Source organism: Mesitornis unicolor, unplaced genomic scaffold (assembly GCF_000695765.1).
Source record: "Mesitornis unicolor isolate BGI_N332 unplaced genomic scaffold, ASM69576v1 scaffold47710, whole genome shotgun sequence".
Taxonomy (NCBI): domain Eukaryota; kingdom Metazoa; phylum Chordata; class Aves; order Mesitornithiformes; family Mesitornithidae; genus Mesitornis; species Mesitornis unicolor.
The window spans coordinates 74,820-95,407 of NW_010158642.1; the positions used below are offsets into that span (position 1 = coordinate 74,820).

The 20,588-nt window shown below is 42.2% G+C and overlaps 1 protein-coding gene across 2 annotated transcripts in view; it reads left to right on the forward strand.

Annotated features, from left to right (window-relative positions):
* Nucleotides 1-20,588, forward strand: part of SPTBN1 (spectrin, beta, non-erythrocytic 1) — a 91,265-nt gene that overhangs the window by 34,714 nt on the left and 35,963 nt on the right. For both annotated transcript variants that reach the window (XM_010184035.1, XM_010184043.1), the window contains exons 2-15: nt 3,275-3,426; nt 8,498-8,671; nt 9,585-9,676; nt 10,602-10,682; nt 11,485-11,600; nt 12,638-12,750; nt 13,341-13,528; nt 14,545-14,662; nt 16,038-16,196; nt 16,782-17,084; nt 17,909-18,062; nt 18,751-19,621; nt 19,784-19,921; nt 20,560-20,588. The exon at nt 20,560-20,588 is cut by the window's right edge and continues 743 nt beyond it. In XM_010184035.1, coding sequence (XP_010182337.1) covers nt 3,275-3,426; nt 8,498-8,671; nt 9,585-9,676; nt 10,602-10,682; nt 11,485-11,600; nt 12,638-12,750; nt 13,341-13,528; nt 14,545-14,662; nt 16,038-16,196; nt 16,782-17,084; nt 17,909-18,062; nt 18,751-19,621; nt 19,784-19,921; nt 20,560-20,588 — 2,688 coding nt within the window. The remainder of the gene's footprint in view (nt 1-3,274; nt 3,427-8,497; nt 8,672-9,584; nt 9,677-10,601; nt 10,683-11,484; nt 11,601-12,637; nt 12,751-13,340; nt 13,529-14,544; nt 14,663-16,037; nt 16,197-16,781; nt 17,085-17,908; nt 18,063-18,750; nt 19,622-19,783; nt 19,922-20,559) is intronic.

Consider the following 20,588-nt stretch of genomic DNA (forward strand, 5'->3'; position numbering starts at 1 on the left):
GGAGCGAAGAGGAGAGCGAGCGTGGGGCGGGTGCGGAGGTGAAGAGCCAGAAAAACCGCCTGAGCCCTTCAACCTCTCACTGTAAACAGGAAATCAAGGACCACAGAGCGAGATGGAGGAAATGGGAAGGCAGAAGGGGAGAGGCAGCTACAGCATTTGAACTAGACTAAAGTAAACATGTGTGGCAGCACCAAGCATCAGCTACCAAAGCTCCAGCTAGGGGAGAGCCTGTAGGCTGTGTGTTCCCATCTCACCCTCACTGATGATTTGGTGTGCTTTAGGGTGCCAAGACAAGACAGAAGAAGATGAGTCACTGGAACGTTCTCAGGCTTTTTTCCCTGAATCCCCATTGCCTGAAGAATGCACTTTCATGTCCTCTTTTAGGGACACCAGTAATGCCAGGATGGGGAAGCTTTTTTTGGGAGAGGAACCCCTGGGCCACATCTTCCCCGTCCTTTCAACAACAGAAGATCACTGATGTCATTTAATACACTGGCACCAAAGTTTTCACAACCTGACTTGACGTGTCACTGCATTTCCCTTGTCATGTCTTTAATCCGGTCAAAATCGGACTCTGACCCTTCTTATTCTTTTACTAAAACCATGTGGGTGTTCTTTTCCCACCCATTACTTTTATTGTGATCCCAAATTGGGAGGATTGCTGATAACCATAACTTTTGACCAAAGATCTTTTTAATGCGTGGTTTCATGCTGATGTTTGATACCTTTTTTGCTTTATGTAATATTTTCTGTATCCAACTCTATTTTTAGGATCTTTTGCATCCATATTTCTCTTCAGAATGAATGTAACCACAGGGATCTCTGAATGTTGTGCTTCTGTATAGAGGCTACAGTGATTAAATAAACAAACTTGCAGAGCTGTTTTGGGGTTTGTTCAAGCTGGCGAAGGGAGATGTGGTAATTTCTGTTGGAATTTTCTCTGAAAAGCACCAACCATTGCAAAGGTTTTCTTCTGTGACTCATTTTAAAAAAATACGTCAACTAAAAGCATGGATTACTAGACAAGCAGATATGCAGATACAGCATTCCCAGGAACTTGCTATAAATAGATCCAAAATACATATTTAGGGTTAGTAGACACTATATTTAAATCATTACTTGAATAGACAACTGTTTCCACTAGTCGGATGCGTTGGGTTTATTCCATTTTGGTCCAAGATGGAACAAGCTGTGTTGTTACACCCCTGGTACGAATTGCAGCATGGTTAGGAGATGCTGCAGCTCTTGTCTGCAGAGATAGTATTTATTTGTTTAGCATTGCCTTGCTGCGACAAGGTTTGGGCTTTGTAACCAGCTGGCCGTAGTCCCGTTTGCACTGTGCTTGCTGCTGATGCTGTGGCAGTAAAGGGCACGTGTATCCCCGTGGCATTAGCGAGGTGTGGGGCTGAAGTTTGGGCAGCTGGGGGACACACGCGCTGGCCCTTTGGAGAAGCTGCAGTTGGTGCACTGGAAAGCAAGCTGCAGCTATTGCAAATTTCCTGTGAGCTTCCTATAGCGTAGCAATCCTCTGCCTTGTGTAGAGTGAGGACAAACAAGAGTAACACAAACTGTCCATTCATTGAAAGTGCATTGCTGTTTTGTTGCTAACCCCCACCTTTTACATCTTTCAAAGCCCTATTTTTTTAATTTCACACCCTGTAGGTAGGTAAAAGCTGTTACAAATGGGACAGTTTCAGTGCATTATCTTTGGTCACATCCTGCCACATTGTAGAGTTAGCAAGAATAAATTCAGAAATACATGGGAGGAACCGAAATCTTAGGGTGGGGTTTATGTAGTTGGGCAAACTGCCACTGAAGTGCTCGTCTGCTTTCTCACTCTGGGTCAGATTCCTCTGCCCTGACACCATTCTGCTATATGATTTCTTTCCTTACCATCTTTTCTTTCTTTTACTTGTTTCCCAACTTTCAGCCTTGGTTTCTTTGTCATTCCTTGTCTCCAAGATGAGGCTTTTGCTGCTGTCCCCAGAGTCCTGCAAGTGCAGAGGCTGTCACTGGTTATGCATGTGTGGGGATGGTGCCCCCCCCGCTGCTGCACTGCCAGGAAGGGGACCCGTCCTTCCTTTTAAAGGACAGCATCCACTGAGACCCTGGGTGGTTGGACATAAACTCTGTGTTGATCTACACAGTCATGAATGTTTCTGTGTTTCAAACCACATACTCTTGAGTTTTCAGAGCTGGATGTATTTCTTTTTGGTTTAGGACTTGCCAGTCTTCACGTCCTGTTTCTGAAGGTGCCAACAGCTTTAAAGAGACCAAGGGGAGGTTTAGCTGCTCAGCCCCTTGGAAAAGCAGACCGCTTTCATTCGTGTGTCTAATTATGGACTTCGGAGTCCAAGTTTTAGCACCTGTGTTTTGACAAATTTGGTCTGTAGTTGTTCCCAGCTCAGTGAAATGACTTCGCTAACAAGGAAGGGCTTCATCCAAAGCCTTTGGCAAAAGAATTTAACCACAGAGATGTATAATATTTTCTGTCTGAGAGTTCTTGGCTTGACAGATAGCTGTTTAGGAGTTCAGGAATTAATGTGGACTGTAGTGAGCCTGTGCATTAAGAGAGCTCTTGTAGCCAGTGTTTTTGTGTATAATCAGTTGTGAAAGGCTCTGGGAAGGGAAGGTGGAATGAACCTATTTTTCTATGGCTTTAAATAAATGCGAGTCTTCTTTAAACATGAAGTTATGGAAAAGTTCATCTTGACATCATACAAATACAGTTACAAATGTTGAATCTGCAAATAGATGCTGCAATGAGAAGGGGAAAAAAAATGATAAGCTTTGCTTTCTGCTCTCTTTTCCAACTATTGTAATACAAAGTGACTTCTGGTATTTTAGGGGATCTGTTCTGGATTTGTGTGTATATTTGGAAGCAGAAGTGGGCCAGTTCTTCCAGTGGTGGAAGATAACTCTTTATCAAATTACCGGTCAATTTGATCAGCCCAAAGGGCTTTTACTTTGTAGCTCTACAACAGACCTCTTCACACCTTGAGAAAGCTGCTTACCTGAGCAGCACATAAGTCTGCAAGCCATAGTTCAGATTTATTCCATAGACAGTAACTCAGTAAAATTCCCACCGACGTCAGTGTCATAAAATAAGAAGAAAGGTGGATTTTCAGTGAAAAGACCCAATTTCTTCAATGATTCTCCTGAGAAGACAAGCCATACATTTAGTTTAATATCAGACAAGTTTCAACATCACATTTTCATGTAGGTACACGAACTGTGATTTATTTTGAGTAACATTGTGTTGTTTTCCTAACAGATGAACGTGAGGCAGTCCAGAAGAAGACTTTCACAAAGTGGGTTAATTCCCACTTGGCACGCGTATCATGCAGAATTACAGATTTGTACACTGACCTTCGCGATGGAAGAATGCTCATCAAACTTCTGGAAGTGCTTTCAGGAGAGAGACTTGTAAGTGCTTATTAGTATTCATTGTGGGTTTTCGTTTTGGCTTTGGGTGGGTTTTTTTGTGTATTGTTGACTCAACTGAAGTACAGCAAAACTAAGTCCTGGGGGTTCAGCACTGCAATTGTCTTTTTAGATATTAAAGAGAAAAAAAAAGAAGTCTATTGCTTCAGCTGGATCCAGACACCAGTAAAATACCTTCCTTTTGGTTTCAGTAGGAATTAAAGGAACTCTCCTTTGAAAGGTTCCTTGCTGGCAAGATGCTGAGTGCTTTCAGCAGCACACTCCCTGCTCCTGAATCTGACAGGTGCAGGGCACTAAATGTTCTCCAGCCCCTTAGGCCATCTCAATAATGGTGAATTAGATTTGCTGAGGAATGGTCAATTAGATGTGCTGAGGAACATTCCCCAGCACGGTGACCAGCTGACCTGTTCCTGTGCTGGTATGCACAGCCGCTGGATGCAGTGTCTGCCCTCCTGAGGCCTGGGACATCCCTTCTCACTTCACTGGAGCATGCTGGAGGGTTGTGGGGGTCATCTGGGTGCAGAGGGCTAAGTCTACCCTGAGAAGTAGTACAGCAGTTTTAGCACAGTAGTATTAATTGTACCCAACTGCTCAGGACTGCTCCTGTGTGTACTTGGTTTTACTTTGACAAATAAAGCTCGGATTTGCTTTGGTTAGGGGAATTTCCAAACTGAGTTTAAGTGGAGCAAATACTTTGGGTATGATGAGAGATGCTCACCTTGATATCAGCACAAGGGAGTGGTCAGTAAGAAAATCGCTGTAGTGAAAAGCGTTGCTGCATGACACAAAAACCGAGTGTCAGGAAATGTCTGGGTATCAGTTTGTCCTTCAGTTCCTTAAATGATGGCTTTGCTCTTAACTACCTCATTTAAAGCAATCTTTTCAAAGAAATACGGGTCTTTAGCTAAGACCTAAGGCTACACGAGGTTGCGGCTGTGTAATCGCCTGTCATCAAGCACTCCTATTAATGTCAGCTCTGTGGCTTAAGACTCTGAGTAATGAATTGGACATATGGCCCACACTGTAGTGTCTGTATGGTAAGGCAGGAGAGGGAGATTTCCAAATGTGTCTGTGAGGGTAAGGAAACTCTGACCTGTCTAGAAGTACCATGTGTGGATGGAGCTAACTAATCTCAATGTTTGTCAACTACAGTTTGCTCAAAACATGTTTCTCTCAATGCCACATCATTTACTTCAGTAAGGTATTATGTTTGACGTGTTTGCTGCGGGTAACAGATGTTACTAATACAGGAAACACTGAGGCCCATTATTTGAGGATTCAGACAGCAACTGTGTTACCTCTGTCCAAATCTTGGTATCTGCCTGCCAAGGTTTGATTTCAGCGTCAAATAGCAGCAGTGAGGCTCAGAGCAGTCGTGTGACTCCTGCTGCGTGATTCATTTACGTTTTTCACTCCAGGTTTTGAAAAATGCAAACAGAGCTTACGCAGCTGCTGGGGTGGAGAGGGTGCGGGAACCACCCCGTGAGACTACTGGATCTGCACTTGCATCATCGTTTGCCTATCGTGTTGGCAGCTGCCTGCACCACCACAAATTGTTTCTGTAGCTTCGTTATCTCAGGATGGAGGACAGCAGTCTCTGTTTGAACAGTACATTCCACCACACCTTCCTCTGCAAACATGAGTACAGATAATGCAATGCACTAAACCTTGAGACAATTACACACGCCAAAAATATTCCAGGAGGATTGGCACGTAGCGTCCACTTGCTGATGCTCTCCAGCCTTTTGGAATTTATTTTAGCTGGTATTGGCTTGGTTCTGACATCTCCATGACACCCAGGCAGAAATTGGAAGGCAGCATCTTAGGCAGAAAGCTTAAAATCAAGACAAGAAACATCAAATGGTAAGGAAGCAATAAATAAATGCCAAGCTAGCCTAGGTAATTTTTTTTAATGCTGTGTGTTTACTGATGCAGTGGAACCAACAGGAACTGTTTTCTCACTTTTGAGACTGGCGTTCAGATTCTGGAGCTGGAGCTGTAGGCATGTGGAGCAGAGTCCAGGATTTAGGATGCTAATCAGGGAAACAGGACTGCTTTTTGCCCTGTGAAAGACCTCCAGCCTCATTTGCACAAGCCCTGCCTTTTTCAAAAGTTGCTGTGATTTTTAATGGTGAAAATTCAGAGCCATTGAAGGTGTGTTGGAGAAACTCAAAATGAGGGCATCCAAAAAGGGCTACAGCTGCATCTTCCTGTCTTTGCTCAGCTTGATTCCTCGTTCTGGTGTTCAGTTCAGACCAATAAGGTCCTCTGTACAGCAGAGTATCTGGAAAAAAATTGGTAGCATGCAATAGTGTCACTGAGCAAGCAGATAAGAATCCAGGCAGCATGAAAAGACAGTTATAATTTTGTTTGCACACACTGTTAACCAGCTTCTCCCAAACAGAAAAATAAAGCTGAGAATTGTTTTCAGCATAAAATAAAGCCTTTAGCTCAGTTTCTTTCATAACTATATAAAGGATTAGTAAATTCCTTAAAATTCCTGGATGCTCAAAGGTCAAGCTGTTTAAGCAGATTCTCTGTAGTAAGTTCTATTCCTGTTTTCTGTTGGAAAAAGGAAGATTTTGGATGTATTTTCCTGATAACGTGCGTGTGAAGACTGAGTTTAGTTAAATACAATAACTGATGCATTCAGCCTACCTTCTTGCTGTCTGGTTCACTCCTGGATCCATGTTAGCCCAGTGAAGGTGGAAATTATGTCTCACTATGGCTTATCTCCAGGCTGCACAAGGGCGTGTGGCAAGCACAGCCGCACCTTGCACAAACCGGGCTCGGATGCCTCTTCCTCTTTTTGGTGCAGAGCGGTGGGTTAAACTGTATGGCCCACCATTGGGCAGAAGAGTTGAACCTGCTGTTTTCTCAGGGTGCTGGGCCTTCTTTTTGGATGGATGATGCCATCATTCTCATCTCTGCAGAAATTTGAAGACCAGTAATAAGTAGGAGTTTGAGCAACCCTGAATGACACCGCTAATAAGCTGTTACAGTCCCAATAGGGAATTTCTGAGCCAGAAAGTGCACCTAGTGCTGGAGCACTAGAAAAATATGTCAGCCCACTCCTGCTCTACAAGGGAGCAGCATCCTGCTCAGGCTTACTGCGTGTGCTCTGCTGCTTCATGTACAGTCGTTGTGTTTATGGGAGAAAAAAATCCTGCCAGTAACCTGAAGGTTACATTTCCCAGATTCTTATTTGGAGAGTGTGTCGTGCAGTGGGTGGGAGAAGGGCAGTCTGAGAACTAGAAACATTTATTGTTAATGTTATTAACTCTCTCACCTTGGTGCTGTTATTTCTGAGAGCAGGAAAATAACTTTTGAAACCATTTTCTGCTCAGTAACTGGATGCATTAGAGGTGCAGGTACTACACCTGAAAGAAGGGCTGCGAGGAGGCAGAGGGGACAGAGTCAGATCTGCTGCTTAGAAATGAGCACTGTCACAGGCCTTCCTGTGTTTGGGAACACTATCATACAGGTGAGCACACCCTGCCAAGCTGATCGTGGGCTCCCAGGTGTGGCTATGGGCTGGAGCGAGGCGTGGACTGGGCGACTGCTGGGCGCAGCCTTGCCTCCGCTGCCTTCCTCCTTGGGAACCTGTGTTTCGCAATATTAAATTAAACCTATGGTCCAGCTTACCATGCTCCTAGGTGACTGATGGTACCAGGAGAAGGTTGGGTCCTGGATTGTCCCTGTTGACAGCGAGGGATCTCCGGTTGGTTTCAGCCAACCATGTAACCTCACTTTTGCTCTCACCCATGCTATGGCTCTTCACCTTATCCTGTGCATGGGGTTTATATGCAGTTTGTACAGCGTTTGGTGGTACAAAAGTCTGGTGGCAGAATCCTGGAAATTTTCACACTTTCTGGGAGTTGACTTTCTCTCCATCGTTACCCTCTTTGGAGGAGAACAGTGCTGAGTAAAGGCCGAAGTGAAAGGAGTGACCTTGGGGGTTTGCGTGTCCTGAAGGGCATCTTTCTACCAAGTGTTTCATCTTTATGTCACACCCTGATACAGGCTGCTGTTTCTGGGGAATGTAATACAGCTCTGGCTGAAACGCTTCACCTTGAGTGCAGTCTGAGGCAAAGATTTTGCTTGAGCGATTTCCATGGCCAGTTAATTACATTCACTGCAGAAAACAAAGAAATTATGTGAATTAGTAGTTCTGCTGAGTACCTTTGGTGCCATCTCAGTGAGCACTGAACAGGCTATTCAGAACAAAGTTGCTTTAATTTTATTCAGTTTCGCAGCAGACTTCTTTGTGCTGTTAATACATTAATGACTTCTTTCATTTGCACTGGGCCTTCATAAAATTGTGTTACGTTGGTGTGGCTGATCAGGTTCTTTCCTCTTTCTTTTCCTATGAAGGAATTGTTTTGAATACATCTCTTGTTATTTTCATGTTATTTCATCCTGCTTCAACTGACAAAGAAAAAAGCAATGATACTTCTTTCTTGGGGAGTTTTACTGAGTAGCTTATGGTCCAAATCTGAGCTACCTTTTTGGAGAGTGTGTATCTGTATTTTCAGATACTCTCTGGAGCATTCGTCACCAGTTTCCTCTGTTGTGTGCAAATGCCAGTTACTGGTTTGTTTCATATCTCTCTCATTGCAAAATCTTCTTTTTAAGTGTGGAAGAACTTGTACTGGACAAGAAAAGCATCTTAGGAAAATGTAATAGGTGTGGCATGAACTTAAAAAATAATTAATCATCCAGCTAGCGAATGAATATACTGAACAGAAAAAATGAAGGGAGTCAGTAGGCAAAATTTTTTGAAAGGCAACTGAAAGTGGTGCCCAATGTGTGCGACTCAGGTCTAGGATGTTGGTTTTTCCACCGTGGCTTTAACACATGCTACCATTATCCTTGTGTAAATGCACTGTAAGGAGTGCTTTTGTCCATTGAATTTGAAGAATACAGTATTGCTAGCTGGCAGTGGACAACGTGGCGTCTCACCTGCCTGGACTGAAGAGTTAGCAAGCCCTTTGTTTACTTTTTTCTTCCATCTACAGTAATACATGTTTTTCTTCTCCCTTTTACCTTCTAGCCCAAACCAACTAAGGGAAGGATGCGCATCCACTGCCTGGAGAATGTTGATAAAGCCCTTCAGTTCCTGAAAGAGCAAAGAGTGCATCTAGAAAACATGGGATCTCATGATATTGTGGATGGGAATCACAGGCTGACGCTTGGCCTAATTTGGACTATTATCCTGAGATTCCAGGTAAAGATGTATACATACACAGATATACACACGCTTGAGTTTCCCATGCCTGTTTGTAATGTACTTCATTGTGCTTTTTAAGAGTGGAGTGCTTCCAGACCTACTGAGATGATGGGAGTGCAAAGTGCTTAGCACCTGGCAGGACATGCTCCAGAGCTAAGGGGAGAAGAAAAGTTCATCTTCATGGTGTTGCTGATTCATAGTGGTGGCCAATGGGAGTTTCCTGTGTGGACAATCATGTGGCTTTATTTTAAAATTACTAATAAATATGTTCCAGTCATAGACCTATACAGTCTTGCAGACCTAGGAGGAAATGCTGCCCTCAGCTGCTCTTCACCTCGGTGGTGATTATCGTTAACCTGGCTGACTTTGCACTGAAGTGGATTAAGAGAATGCACAGGACTTTTTTTAGTGGCCCAGCTGAAGGCTAAAATTTCTTGTTTTCCGGCAAGTTGCACATTGGTCTTTGCCTTCAGTTAAAAAAGGCTGGAAAGTCCTTTTGCAGAAAGGATAATACATTTATTTAATAAATACGTAATTTATAATAAGTAGCATAGTAACAAATATTGAATAGATTTAACATTCTCTTAATTTTGGTGTTGCTCAGTGTTTTCCTAGTATGAAATTGTCTGCCTAACTTCCAGGGACAGCAGTGGGACTTCACTGAAGCTACGATACTCTTTAAAAAGCAGTAAACTATATCCATAAAATCAGTTATATTTGTCCATATGAAGTAAAAAGTGTTCCACACCCTCCCCCCCTTTTTTTTCTCTTTTTAAAAAACTGATTAACAACCTGTAATCTGGAATATATAGTTGTGGTGCTGCTAAGGGCAAACACTGTTTCCTCCAAGCTTGAGGTCCCACAGTGTGTTTTTTTAAATAAATATTTAAACCTTCTATGTTAATTTTAGATCCAAGATATCAGTGTTGAAACTGAGGACAACAAGGAGAAGAAATCTGCTAAAGACGCTTTGCTTTTGTGGTGCCAGATGAAGACAGCTGGGTGAGTGTGGATTAAGTGATTATCTCTAAAGCTCTTGCAGCATTTTGAATTTTCATTGAAATAATTTTAAATTGACAAACACACATCTCTCTAAGTGGATTCAACCAAGAGAAGTGAATCGATGTTTACAAGTCAGAAAATTCTGAATTTATTAAATTAATGCTGTGTGATAAACATACCAATCTGGTAATCCATGAATGTATAGTAATATACTGACTCTTTTTCACTCTATTATGAAAAAAACCACCATGCTTCAGATGTTTGCCAGCAACTTTTTCCTCTTTCCATATATATGAAAGTATTTCCAAAATGTGTTTCTCTGATAGTAACCTTCTTGCATAATTATTTATCCATTTGTATAGATTCAGTGTGTTTCCCCCATGAAACCTGGATGTCCCTGTGGTGACTTGGGACACTCTGTGATGACTTCTTCTTCTGAGAACTCTTATGAAAGTGCTCTGTGAGCATCCTGAAATTTTTGGACCCAGATCACTCTTGTGGTCAAACTGGGACAATCACCAAACAAATTGATTTTGCGTCTGTGTACCCATGGGGCACAAAGGTGGCTACCATATGTGCTTCGTTTAAGTCAGACAGTGACTAGGGTCAGTCCTTGAAGATGCCTTGGAAGAACAGACAATTTCAAGGAACACGTTATGTGTATCTGCTCCTGTGGCACCTGCAGCCATCAGAAGAGGTTGTACTCCTCTCTGTTCCTCCAACTATTCCTGCACTTGCCTCTAGTGTCAGTCTCTGATTAGAAAGCAGTCGTGATGATAGATTGTCCATCATGGGATGGTCATATCCCACCCTTAGGTTTACAATAAATGCGTCACTCCTGCAACCAGCTTTTAGTGACAGAGCGTGCAGAGCTGCAGCAAGGGTGCTGGATTGATTGTGCTCTCTCTGGCTTTTGTTCTGTCAGGTACCCCAACGTCAACATTCACAACTTTACGACAAGCTGGAGGGATGGGATGGCTTTCAATGCACTAATACATAAGCACAGGTATGTGGGGGTAGATGTCTTTATGGATTGTGAAAGCTTGGACTGTTGCAGCGTGCACTGGGTTTTGCTGTTACCTTACAGCTCAGTTTTAAGATCTGTGGAGAGGAGGAAGTTGAGGAATTGCTGGGAGTTTTACAGCAACTTGCCTTGCTTTGGAGCTTTACAGCTCTCATGGTCACTGGAAGGTCATCTGGGCAACAGCTTCTCACAATCACAAGTCAAAAGAGGTTGCATTTGGTTTCAAGAGAATAAATTATACATGTGATTGTTTTGGTTTGTGGCTGACCAGATTGGAAGAAAAGTTTTTGTACCTTATTGAGGAACAGATGATCGCACCTAGTCACCTAGAATTTGGGGGTGGGAGGAGGATGTGGCACAGAACAGCAGCCTGGAGGGGAAAGAAATCCCTGCGCAGGGATGGCAAAAATCTGGTGCTAGACTTTGACATGGCTGAGGATGCTGCTTGTTGGCACATTCAGGTGAAGTTATTGTAATGGCTTACATGCTTACATGGGCATGAGGAGAGACCGCATGACCACAACTTTCTTGCTTTCTTTTCCAGGTCACCTTTATGCCTGGTAAAGTCTCCTCTGTTTTTTGCCATGGGTTAGGTTCTGCCATGACATGTGCTAGGCATTACTTTTTTCCTTCAGTACTGCCCTTGAAATGCACAGGGCTGCTGGGCAAGCGGAACCTTGGCAGCATGAGGAGCCAGGTTTTCTGAGGCTTGCAGATTTTAGTTCATCTGTGTGTGACTGCACTGTGCTTTGGGAAATCTAAAGAATTTTTCCATCCTGTCTAGGCCTGATCTGATTGATTTTGACAAGCTGAAGAAATCGAATGCACACTACAATCTACAGAATGCTTTTAACCTTGCAGAGCAACACCTTGGTCTTACTAAGCTCCTGGACCCCGAGGGTAAGAATTCCTGCCGTTTCAGCACTTTGTGGATCTTTGTGGGCTCTTTTCTCCCACCCCTCCTTGTCGAAGGGCACAGCTTTGTGGTAGCTTTTTGTGTTAAGGAGAAGCTGGACGCTGCTGACTCACCTGGTGATGCAGTCAGAGAGGAAAGGAGAGAATGCAAGATGTCTCCTGCAGAGAACTGAGCAGCGGTAGCACGAGAGCCCTTAATCCTGTGTTTATTTTTTGCCTGTCTGACAAGATCACGGGACTGGCCATGTATACATAAAATCAATCCAGTTAGAGGCATCCTTCTGACCTGCTCTGAGAAATGCTTTCTGTGAGCTGGAAGATGAATGATGTGAATTTCAGCAAATAGTTAGCAGCTCCTTTCGCAGACTGCCAGTGAGTTTTAGCCTGTGCCTTCATGAGAGTGTGTCTGCTCATGCGTATTGGTGGGCGTGCTCACAGTGGTAGGATAAGAAACTTGCCTGTCACGGGGCAAATAGAGGCTATGTGTTTGGGCGAGTTTCTTCTTGCTTATTTTTCAGTGCCTCAGAATTGCTGCAGGAAAGGAAATAATTTTTTTTCCATCTGTATCTCTCAGAAGATTTGTCTGGACAGACATGCAATTAGATTTGAATTCTTCTTTCCAAATACTGATGTAGCATCGAAGTTCTCAGCAGCAGCTTTTTCAACTCACACAGTCACTCGAGAAGTTATTTGGCCATGCATAAGTTGTGTCAAAGTCTGGAGCCTGTCTCTAAGACCCAAAGGCCCGTAGCCCACAGATGTGTGCTTAACCAGTCTGTGTTAAGACAAAGAGATAAAGGAGCACTTCTTAGTGACAGAGTTCAATACTGGACAATGCCAAGTAATCCAGAACCAGTCCAAAGCTGCTGAATTTATTTCTGATTAGGACATAAACCTTGGGACCTGAACTGCCACTGAACCCATCTCTCTGATTCTTAAACACGTCCTTGGTGCATTGCTAGCTTTGTTGTTTTAACTCATGCACCCTCAGTGTACTAAGACAACTCTTATTTGGTTTGCAGATATCAGTGTTGATCATCCTGATGAAAAGTCAATCATCACCTATGTGGTGACATACTACCACTACTTCTCCAAGATGAAAGCTTTAGCTGTCGAAGGAAAACGTATTGGAAAGGTTTGCAAGTTCAAATTGTAAATTGATATAAAGCAGTTGAAATATTTCTGATTTCTTTTCCTCTTTATGGTAATTTTTAGTTTTGCTTTTGAACATGTTTTGAATGTTAAATCTTCCCATGTGACTGTGAGGAGTAGTTAATTTCCAGCTGCCTCAAATTAGAAAACATTTGGCTGGTGTTTTATTTTTGCTTGTTAATTTTGCATCATTGCTGCTTTTCCCTTCTCATTAACTGCTCCTCACCCTCTGGGTCTTCTGGAGCCCAGAAAAGTCCCTCATTTAAAAAATGTGCAGTCATTCTCCACCCTTTGGCAAAGTTGCTTCCATCTTTACAGCTGGCAGACTGAACATGAATCTTTTTGTGAGCCTCAGCTCTGCCCTTCTATTGCCATGGGATCATGGGAATTCAGTGCTGAAAAATGCAAAGCCCTCATTCCTCGGGGATCCCAGCCCCTGTGGTGCTCAGGAGTGAGTGGTCTGATTCATAAGTCAAGTCTCCCGGCAGTTTCTTTTATGTAGCTTGTTGGATTTAAATGACTCTGAAGAACACTGCCCTTGTTATTCACGTCATGTTGTGCTGCTTCTTGCAGGTGCTTGACAATGCCATTGAAACAGAGAAAATGATTGAAAAATACGAATCACTGGCTTCCGACCTTCTTGAGTGGATTGAGCAAACCATTATCATCCTCAACAATCGCAAATTTGCCAACTCACTAGTTGGTGTGCAACAGCAGCTACAGGCATTCAACACTTACCGCACAGTGGAGAAACCACCCAAGTAATTTTAATCTTCGCTTAAAACAACAATGGTCTTGTTTTGTTTAGTCAATCACTGGTTTTCTTAAAAACAAACACACCCAAGTAATTTTAATCTTGGGTTAAGAATTTATTTTTCTGAACAAACCTAGATACCGTATTTCTAATTGACACTCATCGTTATTACTTGGAACCTGTTTGCTTTATGCTATCCGATACGTGCTTAGTAAGAACAACAAAAGCATTAATAATAAAAAGTGTGTCTTAGTGGCCTGGAGGACCTCAGAGTCCTGCAAACTCACTTCACTGAGATAATCTGAGTGGTAATAACATACCACATTAGTACAGTAATGTCACCAGTCGTGCTTGCATACCGATACACTGCTAATAAAAGAATCTTGCTGCTTATCCTAAATCAAGAGGGAGCGTGTCTGGCTCTGTAAAATGTAGCTATGCTAATGCAAACTGATAGAACAAAAACTGTGCAACTTATTTCTGGAAAGTTTCTTTTAGCATTATGATATCAGATCTGTTTGTTATTTTGTCTAATAAAAGTTCTAATGGATAATAATCACAATCTAAAACATGACAGAGTATCCAGACATCTTCTAAAATTGCAGACTATTCCCTAGTGCCTATGGAGTTTGTTTATTTCCCAGACGTGCAACTCAGAGGAAACAGTGGGAAGGTTTATTGACTGCAGCAGGCTTTAAATAAAACTTCCATTTCTTGTGTTGATAGAGGAAACTAGGACAACGCATGTAATAGAATAAAAAAAATGTAGTCTTCTGTCCCTAAAGGGGGTTTAAGTCTAAACACACAGACATCTGACTTCTCTGAAGTTTCTTTTGCTGTTTGACCCAATTGGTTCCAGGTGATGTGTGGGCTATTTCAACTGCTTCCAGCTTTCACACAAGATGAAGGTGTTTATCTGAATGTTCCATTCATAATGTCAATATTTTAAGGAAGTGCTTTATAATACCTGAATAACAATGAAAGCTTTATTGTAACTCAATTCTTTTGCAAAATTTTGTTTAGATTTACAGAAAAAGGAAACCTGGAAGTGCTGCTTTTTACCATCCAAAGCAAAATGAGAGCCAACAATCAGAAAGTATACATGCCAAGGGAGGGCAAACTCATCTCTGACATTAACAAGGTAAACTGAAGCAGCTCCTCCTGTGCGACACAGGATTTGGTTGCTTTATTTCAGTCTCTCTGTCAGCATACTGGGAGGAAACACATTTGCTATCTCCAGCCTTGATGTGGGGGACTGTAAGGGATGGGCGAGGTGAGATGACCTTCTCTTATAATCTGGACTGAGTGCCTGGATGTCCTCAGCATCTTGTAAGATTTTCTGCACTGAAAAAACACTCAAGTCATTCTGGTTATGCATCTAGTAGCCCTGCCTTGCTCATTCACAGTCCTGGCTATTAATTGTCAGAAATTGGCAACAATATCTAGGGATTTGTAGCCCTCCCCATTTGCTTCTGAGCCTCGCTGCCCACAGCATGGGAGAGTGAAGGAAGCGCTGTGTCTGATCTTGTGGGTTCCCTCTCAGGATTTATGCAGCTATTTTTTATGCTGGTGCAGTTGGCAGAACAGTGGCAGAGCTGACAAGCCCTCTCAGGGATAACAAACATCTCAAAACCGTGAGCTTTCCTCGTTTGTGTTTAATCATGCTTGGCATTCCCCGAGCAGCTGTTGGGGGTGCCTGTGGCCTCGGTCTGCATCCTAGAGAGCAGCAACTGCACAGCCTCCCCTGTCGGTATTCAGCCCCTGTGCCTGTGAATGCCTAAAATACTTGGGTTTCAGGCAGTTTCACATCTGTTAGGATTTAAGAGAATCTGGGGTAGTTTGTGTTTAATTGTGAGTATTTTTGTTGTTTGTGAGAAGATCCGAAAGGTGATCAGCTGTCTTTCAACATGCTTCTAAGACTTTTTGTGATATTAATGTCATGCATGTGAATAACTCATGGATCTGAGGAAAAAGGACTGGCATACACCATAAGTAACCTAATTGTGCAGTTGTTTTCTTTTCCAAAGTGGACGTAATAAAGAACAATGATTGTATGTTGAATTTAGAGGTGAGAGGGCATGAATCTCTAATTCTCATTTCCAAAAGGAGGAAGATAGAATTTGCTTCATTGAGAGTGGCACTCAGAATACTTTTTTTTTCTTTAAACAATGTTCTCTTACAGATTCAATACAAGTTTGCTTAGGCTTTGGTAGAGGCAAAAACCAAATGAACTCGAGAAAATGCATCTGAGATAAACAAGTCTTGTACCACTTGCTCAGAAAATGAATGAGTGAATTGAGAACAAGTGTTAAGTCATGTGCTTATATTAGCAAACAAGGTGTAAGGCTAGCTAATGCAAACCAGGTTTATTGGCATATAAATAAATAAGACAGTTTTGTGATGAAACTTGACTGTAGTGACTTCAGTCCCAATTTCATGCAAAGAAGATGTGATTTATTGTAATCCTACAAGAATATGGCTTTAGAAGATTTCTGTTTTTTTCCCCATGTCTTCAGGCCTGGGAAAGACTGGAAAAAGCTGAACATGAAAGAGAACTGGCACTGCGAAATGAGCTCATCAGACAAGAGAAACTGGAACAACTTGCACGCAGATTTGATCGCAAGGCAGCTATGAGAGAAACTTGGCTGAGTGAAAATCAACGTCTCGTTTCTCAGGTGCTGCTTTCAGAAATTGTTTGTGTGACTAAAATGATTTTCATGAGTAATTATAGGATACAGTTCTTGTAAAGAGAACATTTCCTCCCCTATGCTTCATATTGTACTGAATCTGTGCAAATATGTATTTAGTGCATGTGAGTAGGTACTGTGTATCTTTTCTTTAATGGGTTTGGGGTATCCTTCCTTGAATCTATCAGTCTGTACCCAGGAGGTATTGATGTGGAAACATCTACGCACAGTCAAGGTTTTATCTGAATATTTTGGTCAATTCAGTGGAATTAGCCCAGGAATTGACTTTAATTTTTAATATTAGAGATTACTTTAAAAAAATCCAAAGCTTCAGTCTAATCCTGATGGCCACCATGATTCCTTCCCCAGAGGTAGTAGATGATATCTCTGATTTTATCAGTGGTTCTCTGCTATCAGAGGTATCTCTTTATTAAAGATGACTTTTCAGAGCATTTGAGATCCGAGATTTGCTAACAAGTGTATTCTGCACGATCAGAAATCATGTTAGAGTTTGAGCAATAGGGTTTTTCTCCTCAGCAGCTGTTACTGAAGAAGCATCTCCTGTCTTTACAGGATAATTTTGGCTTTGACCTTCCAGCAGTAGAGGCTGCAACAAAGAAGCATGAGGCCATTGAAACAGACATTGCAGCATACGAAGAACGAGTCCAGGCCGTGGTTGCAGTTGCAAAGGAGCTTGAGACTGAAAATTACCATGATATCAAACGTATTACTGCAAGAAAGGACAACGTTATCCGCCTATGGGAATATCTTCTGGAGCTGCTCAGGGCACGGAGACAGCGGTTGGAGATGAACCTTGGTCTGCAAAAGATTTTCCAGGAAATGCTGTACATTATGGACTGGATGGATGAGATGAAGGTAGGTGTCAGCCATTTGAGAACATAAACCATATATTCTGGAGAGATGTAGATGTCCTTTTCTGTTAATTTTAAAGATTCATTTTGCCCCTCTGGTTTAATAGACAAATGCAGAAGATTCACACTCAAGAGCAGTGAACAAATTCCTTATACCTTATGACAGTTTTTAAAAAGTAAAGATTAAAAAAAAGTAAGGATAAAGAACAAGTTTGCTCTTATAAAAAGCTACTCTTCAGCTACTTCATGCCTCTCTCATAAGGGCCAGAGACTTTGGTCACAGTGCTTGGGTAAGGATAATAATTTTGGTGAAAGGAAATTAAATAATCTCTCTTCATCACAATTTACATGGGGAACAAGTCACCTCTTCACCTCTGTGCTTAAAAAAGCATGAATTTCTTCCTGTCTGTTCTCCTGGGATCTGGGAAGGGAGAGGACCATGGCTTCGTTCTTGTCCATCAGGCAGCCAAACTTGGAAGCTGTTGGAGGAAAGAGAGATGAGTGCAGCTCAGTGACAGCTTGCACCACCTGGGCTGAGTGCTCTTCATTGGTCCTGCTGCGCTAATTTAGCTTCTCATCATCCTAGGCTTAAAACTGCATTAAAGAGCAGTCAAATTCTACATGGTTGCCAGTGATTTAAAAAATATTGGCTCAAATTCATATCAGCTGTGTATCTATACAGTTGACATAGGCCTCCTTATGGGCCTGGCATTTCTCTAGACTTAAATCAGTGTAACAACAGAGAACAGTGTTAATGCCTGGAGTAATTAAGAAACAAACTGCTTGTGGCCTTCAGCCCATTTTACTTGTCTTTTACATTTTGATTAGGTGCTTCTGCTGTCTCAAGACTATGGCAAACATTTGTTAGGAGTTGAAGACTTGTTGCAGAAACATGCTCTGGTGGAAGCTGACATTGCTATTCAGGCTGAGAGAGTGAGAGGGGTCAATGCATCTGCTCAGAAGTTTGCCACTGATGGAGAAGGTAACTAGCAGCCAACTTGTCCTTCATTATCTTAATTACGTATGAGATTATCTGTAAGCCTCATTAGTTCTGCAAGGCACATCAGGTTAAATTCAGCATCAGAATAAGAGAATCCACTTCATTTGTTCCTTCTTTATTCTCTGTGTCAGTGATTAATTTGTGCAGGTACCTGCTCCAGAGCTCATTGTGGCATTGTGTTTTGCATGGAATGTCACGCTCCTAACCAGCACCTGCTGGAACTTTGTAGTAGTCACTATTAATTCCCTGTTCTGTGTTTCTAATGCAAACAATACGGATTATTTGACCCAGTCTGATACTGTCCTAATTTATGGTAAATAAAAGCAATTCCACTAAGCCAGTGTAATTAACTACAGTAAACGATGTTTGTTTTGTGCAGTAGTATATATGAAGCTGGTATAAATCTGGAGTACTGAATGTTGTTTCACTGAAAACTATAACCAATAGCTTTCTTTTCAGGCTTTTTTTTTTGTCGTTATGCATAGAAAAGCATTTTCTGATCTGTGTAATTGTATGGTGGAGCTTGAATACTTCAGGAGACTAACTATGTATTATTTTAAGTAAACTTCATAGATGGAACAAACAGGAATTAAGAACTCTGTGTATGCCCCAGCTGCAGAGATGAAAATGAATCAGTCCAAGTTGTAATGTACGTTCTCTATCTGAACAGGTTATAAGCCGTGTGACCCGCAGGTTATCAGGGACCGTGTCGCTCACATGGAGTTCTGTTACCAAGAGCTGTGCCAGCTTGCAGCTGAACGCCGGGCACGCTTGGAAGAGTCCCGCCGCCTCTGGAAATTCTTCTGGGAAATGGCTGAAGAAGAGGGCTGGATCAGGGAGAAGGAACAGATTCTGTCATCCGATGACTATGGGAAGGACCTAACCAGTGTTGTTCGTCTCATGAGTAAACATAAGGCGTTTGAAGACGAAATGAGTGGTCGTAGTGGCCACTTTCAGCAGGCGATAAAAGAAGGTGAAGACATGATTGCGGAGGAGCATTTTGGGTCTGAGAAAATCAGAGAAAGAATTAAGGATATTCGGGAGCAGTGGGCTAACTTGGAACAGTTATCTGCCATTAGGAAGAAACGTCTGGAGGAAGCCTCTCTCCTTCACCAGTTCCAGGCTGATGCTGATGATATTGACGCATGGATGTTAGACATCCTGAAAATTGTCTCCAGCAGTGATGTTGGCCATGATGAATACTCCACTCAGTCCTTGGTCAAGAAACACAAAGATGTGGCTGAAGAGATTGCAAGCTACCGGCCAACCATTGACTCGCTTCACGAACAAGCAAAGGCTCTGCCACAGGAACATGCTGGATCTCCAGATGTGCAAGGCAGACTGTCCGGAATAGAGGAAAGATACAAAGAGGTTGCTGAGCTGACTCGGCTGAGGAAACAGGCATTGCAGGACACCCTTGCTCTTTATAAGATGTTCAGTGAGGCAGATGCTTGCGAGCTTTGGATTGATGAAAAGGAGAAGTGGCTGAATAATATGCAGATTCCAGAGAAGCTAGAGGACCTGGAAGTGATCCAGCACAGGTGAGAATACCTTTACCAGGAAGACTGGGGAATATTGGGTGGAGGTTTTTTTATACCAGCTACCTTTCTCAGCTTGCCTGTGGCTCGAATTCTCTAATGCCTATGTGATCTTGTTTGTTTGTTTGTTGATTTGTTTGTTTTGTTTCCCCCCCCCCACTCCAGATTTGAAAGCTTAGAACCAGAAATGAACAATCAAGCATCCCGTGTTGCAGTAGTGAACCAAATTGCTAGACAGCTAATGCACAGTGGGCATCCAAGCGAGAAGGAGATCAAAGCACAGCAAGATAAACTCAACACGAGGTAAGTGAAGGCTTCGTGCTCTTGAGCATGACACTAGCTGAAACAAGTACAGTGGGGTCATTTGTGTTTCTTACACGTGTGTTTTAAAATATTCTGATGCTGTTATCTGAATTATCTTCAAGGTAGGCCTTTAAAGCTTCAGAAGGTAAAAAAGCTGTGTCTTTCGAGTGTTTGATTAACAGATGGAGTTTTGCTATTGACTTCAATCAGGTCCTGAGTGTATCAGTACCTTGATTTGTGATCTGGAAATTTACTGTAATGGCTCTTACAATAAAAAAGAATACGATATGGTTTCCTGTAAGCTCACTCATTTTCTTTTTGCTTCACAATAAGTACATTTAGAGTGAAAATTAGATGTAACTAGCAATTTTTCAATTAAGGAAAAAATATACTTTAAGGACCCAATGTTGCTGGTACTTATCATACTCTTAATACATGCCACAACTTGGTTAATGGCTGTTTTGATAAAACTGTTGATGATATGGGAAGGGCTAAAAAAACCCACACAAATAGTTAGGTTATTTCATGGCTTACTGAGCTTATGTGAGCAACTGTTCACTTAGCATTGTTGCCATATCCTTTTCCCTTACTACACACAAATCTCAATTTCTCTGCTTTTGTGTCCTCAAAAATTTCAGATGGAGCCAGTTCAGGGAACTGGTAGATC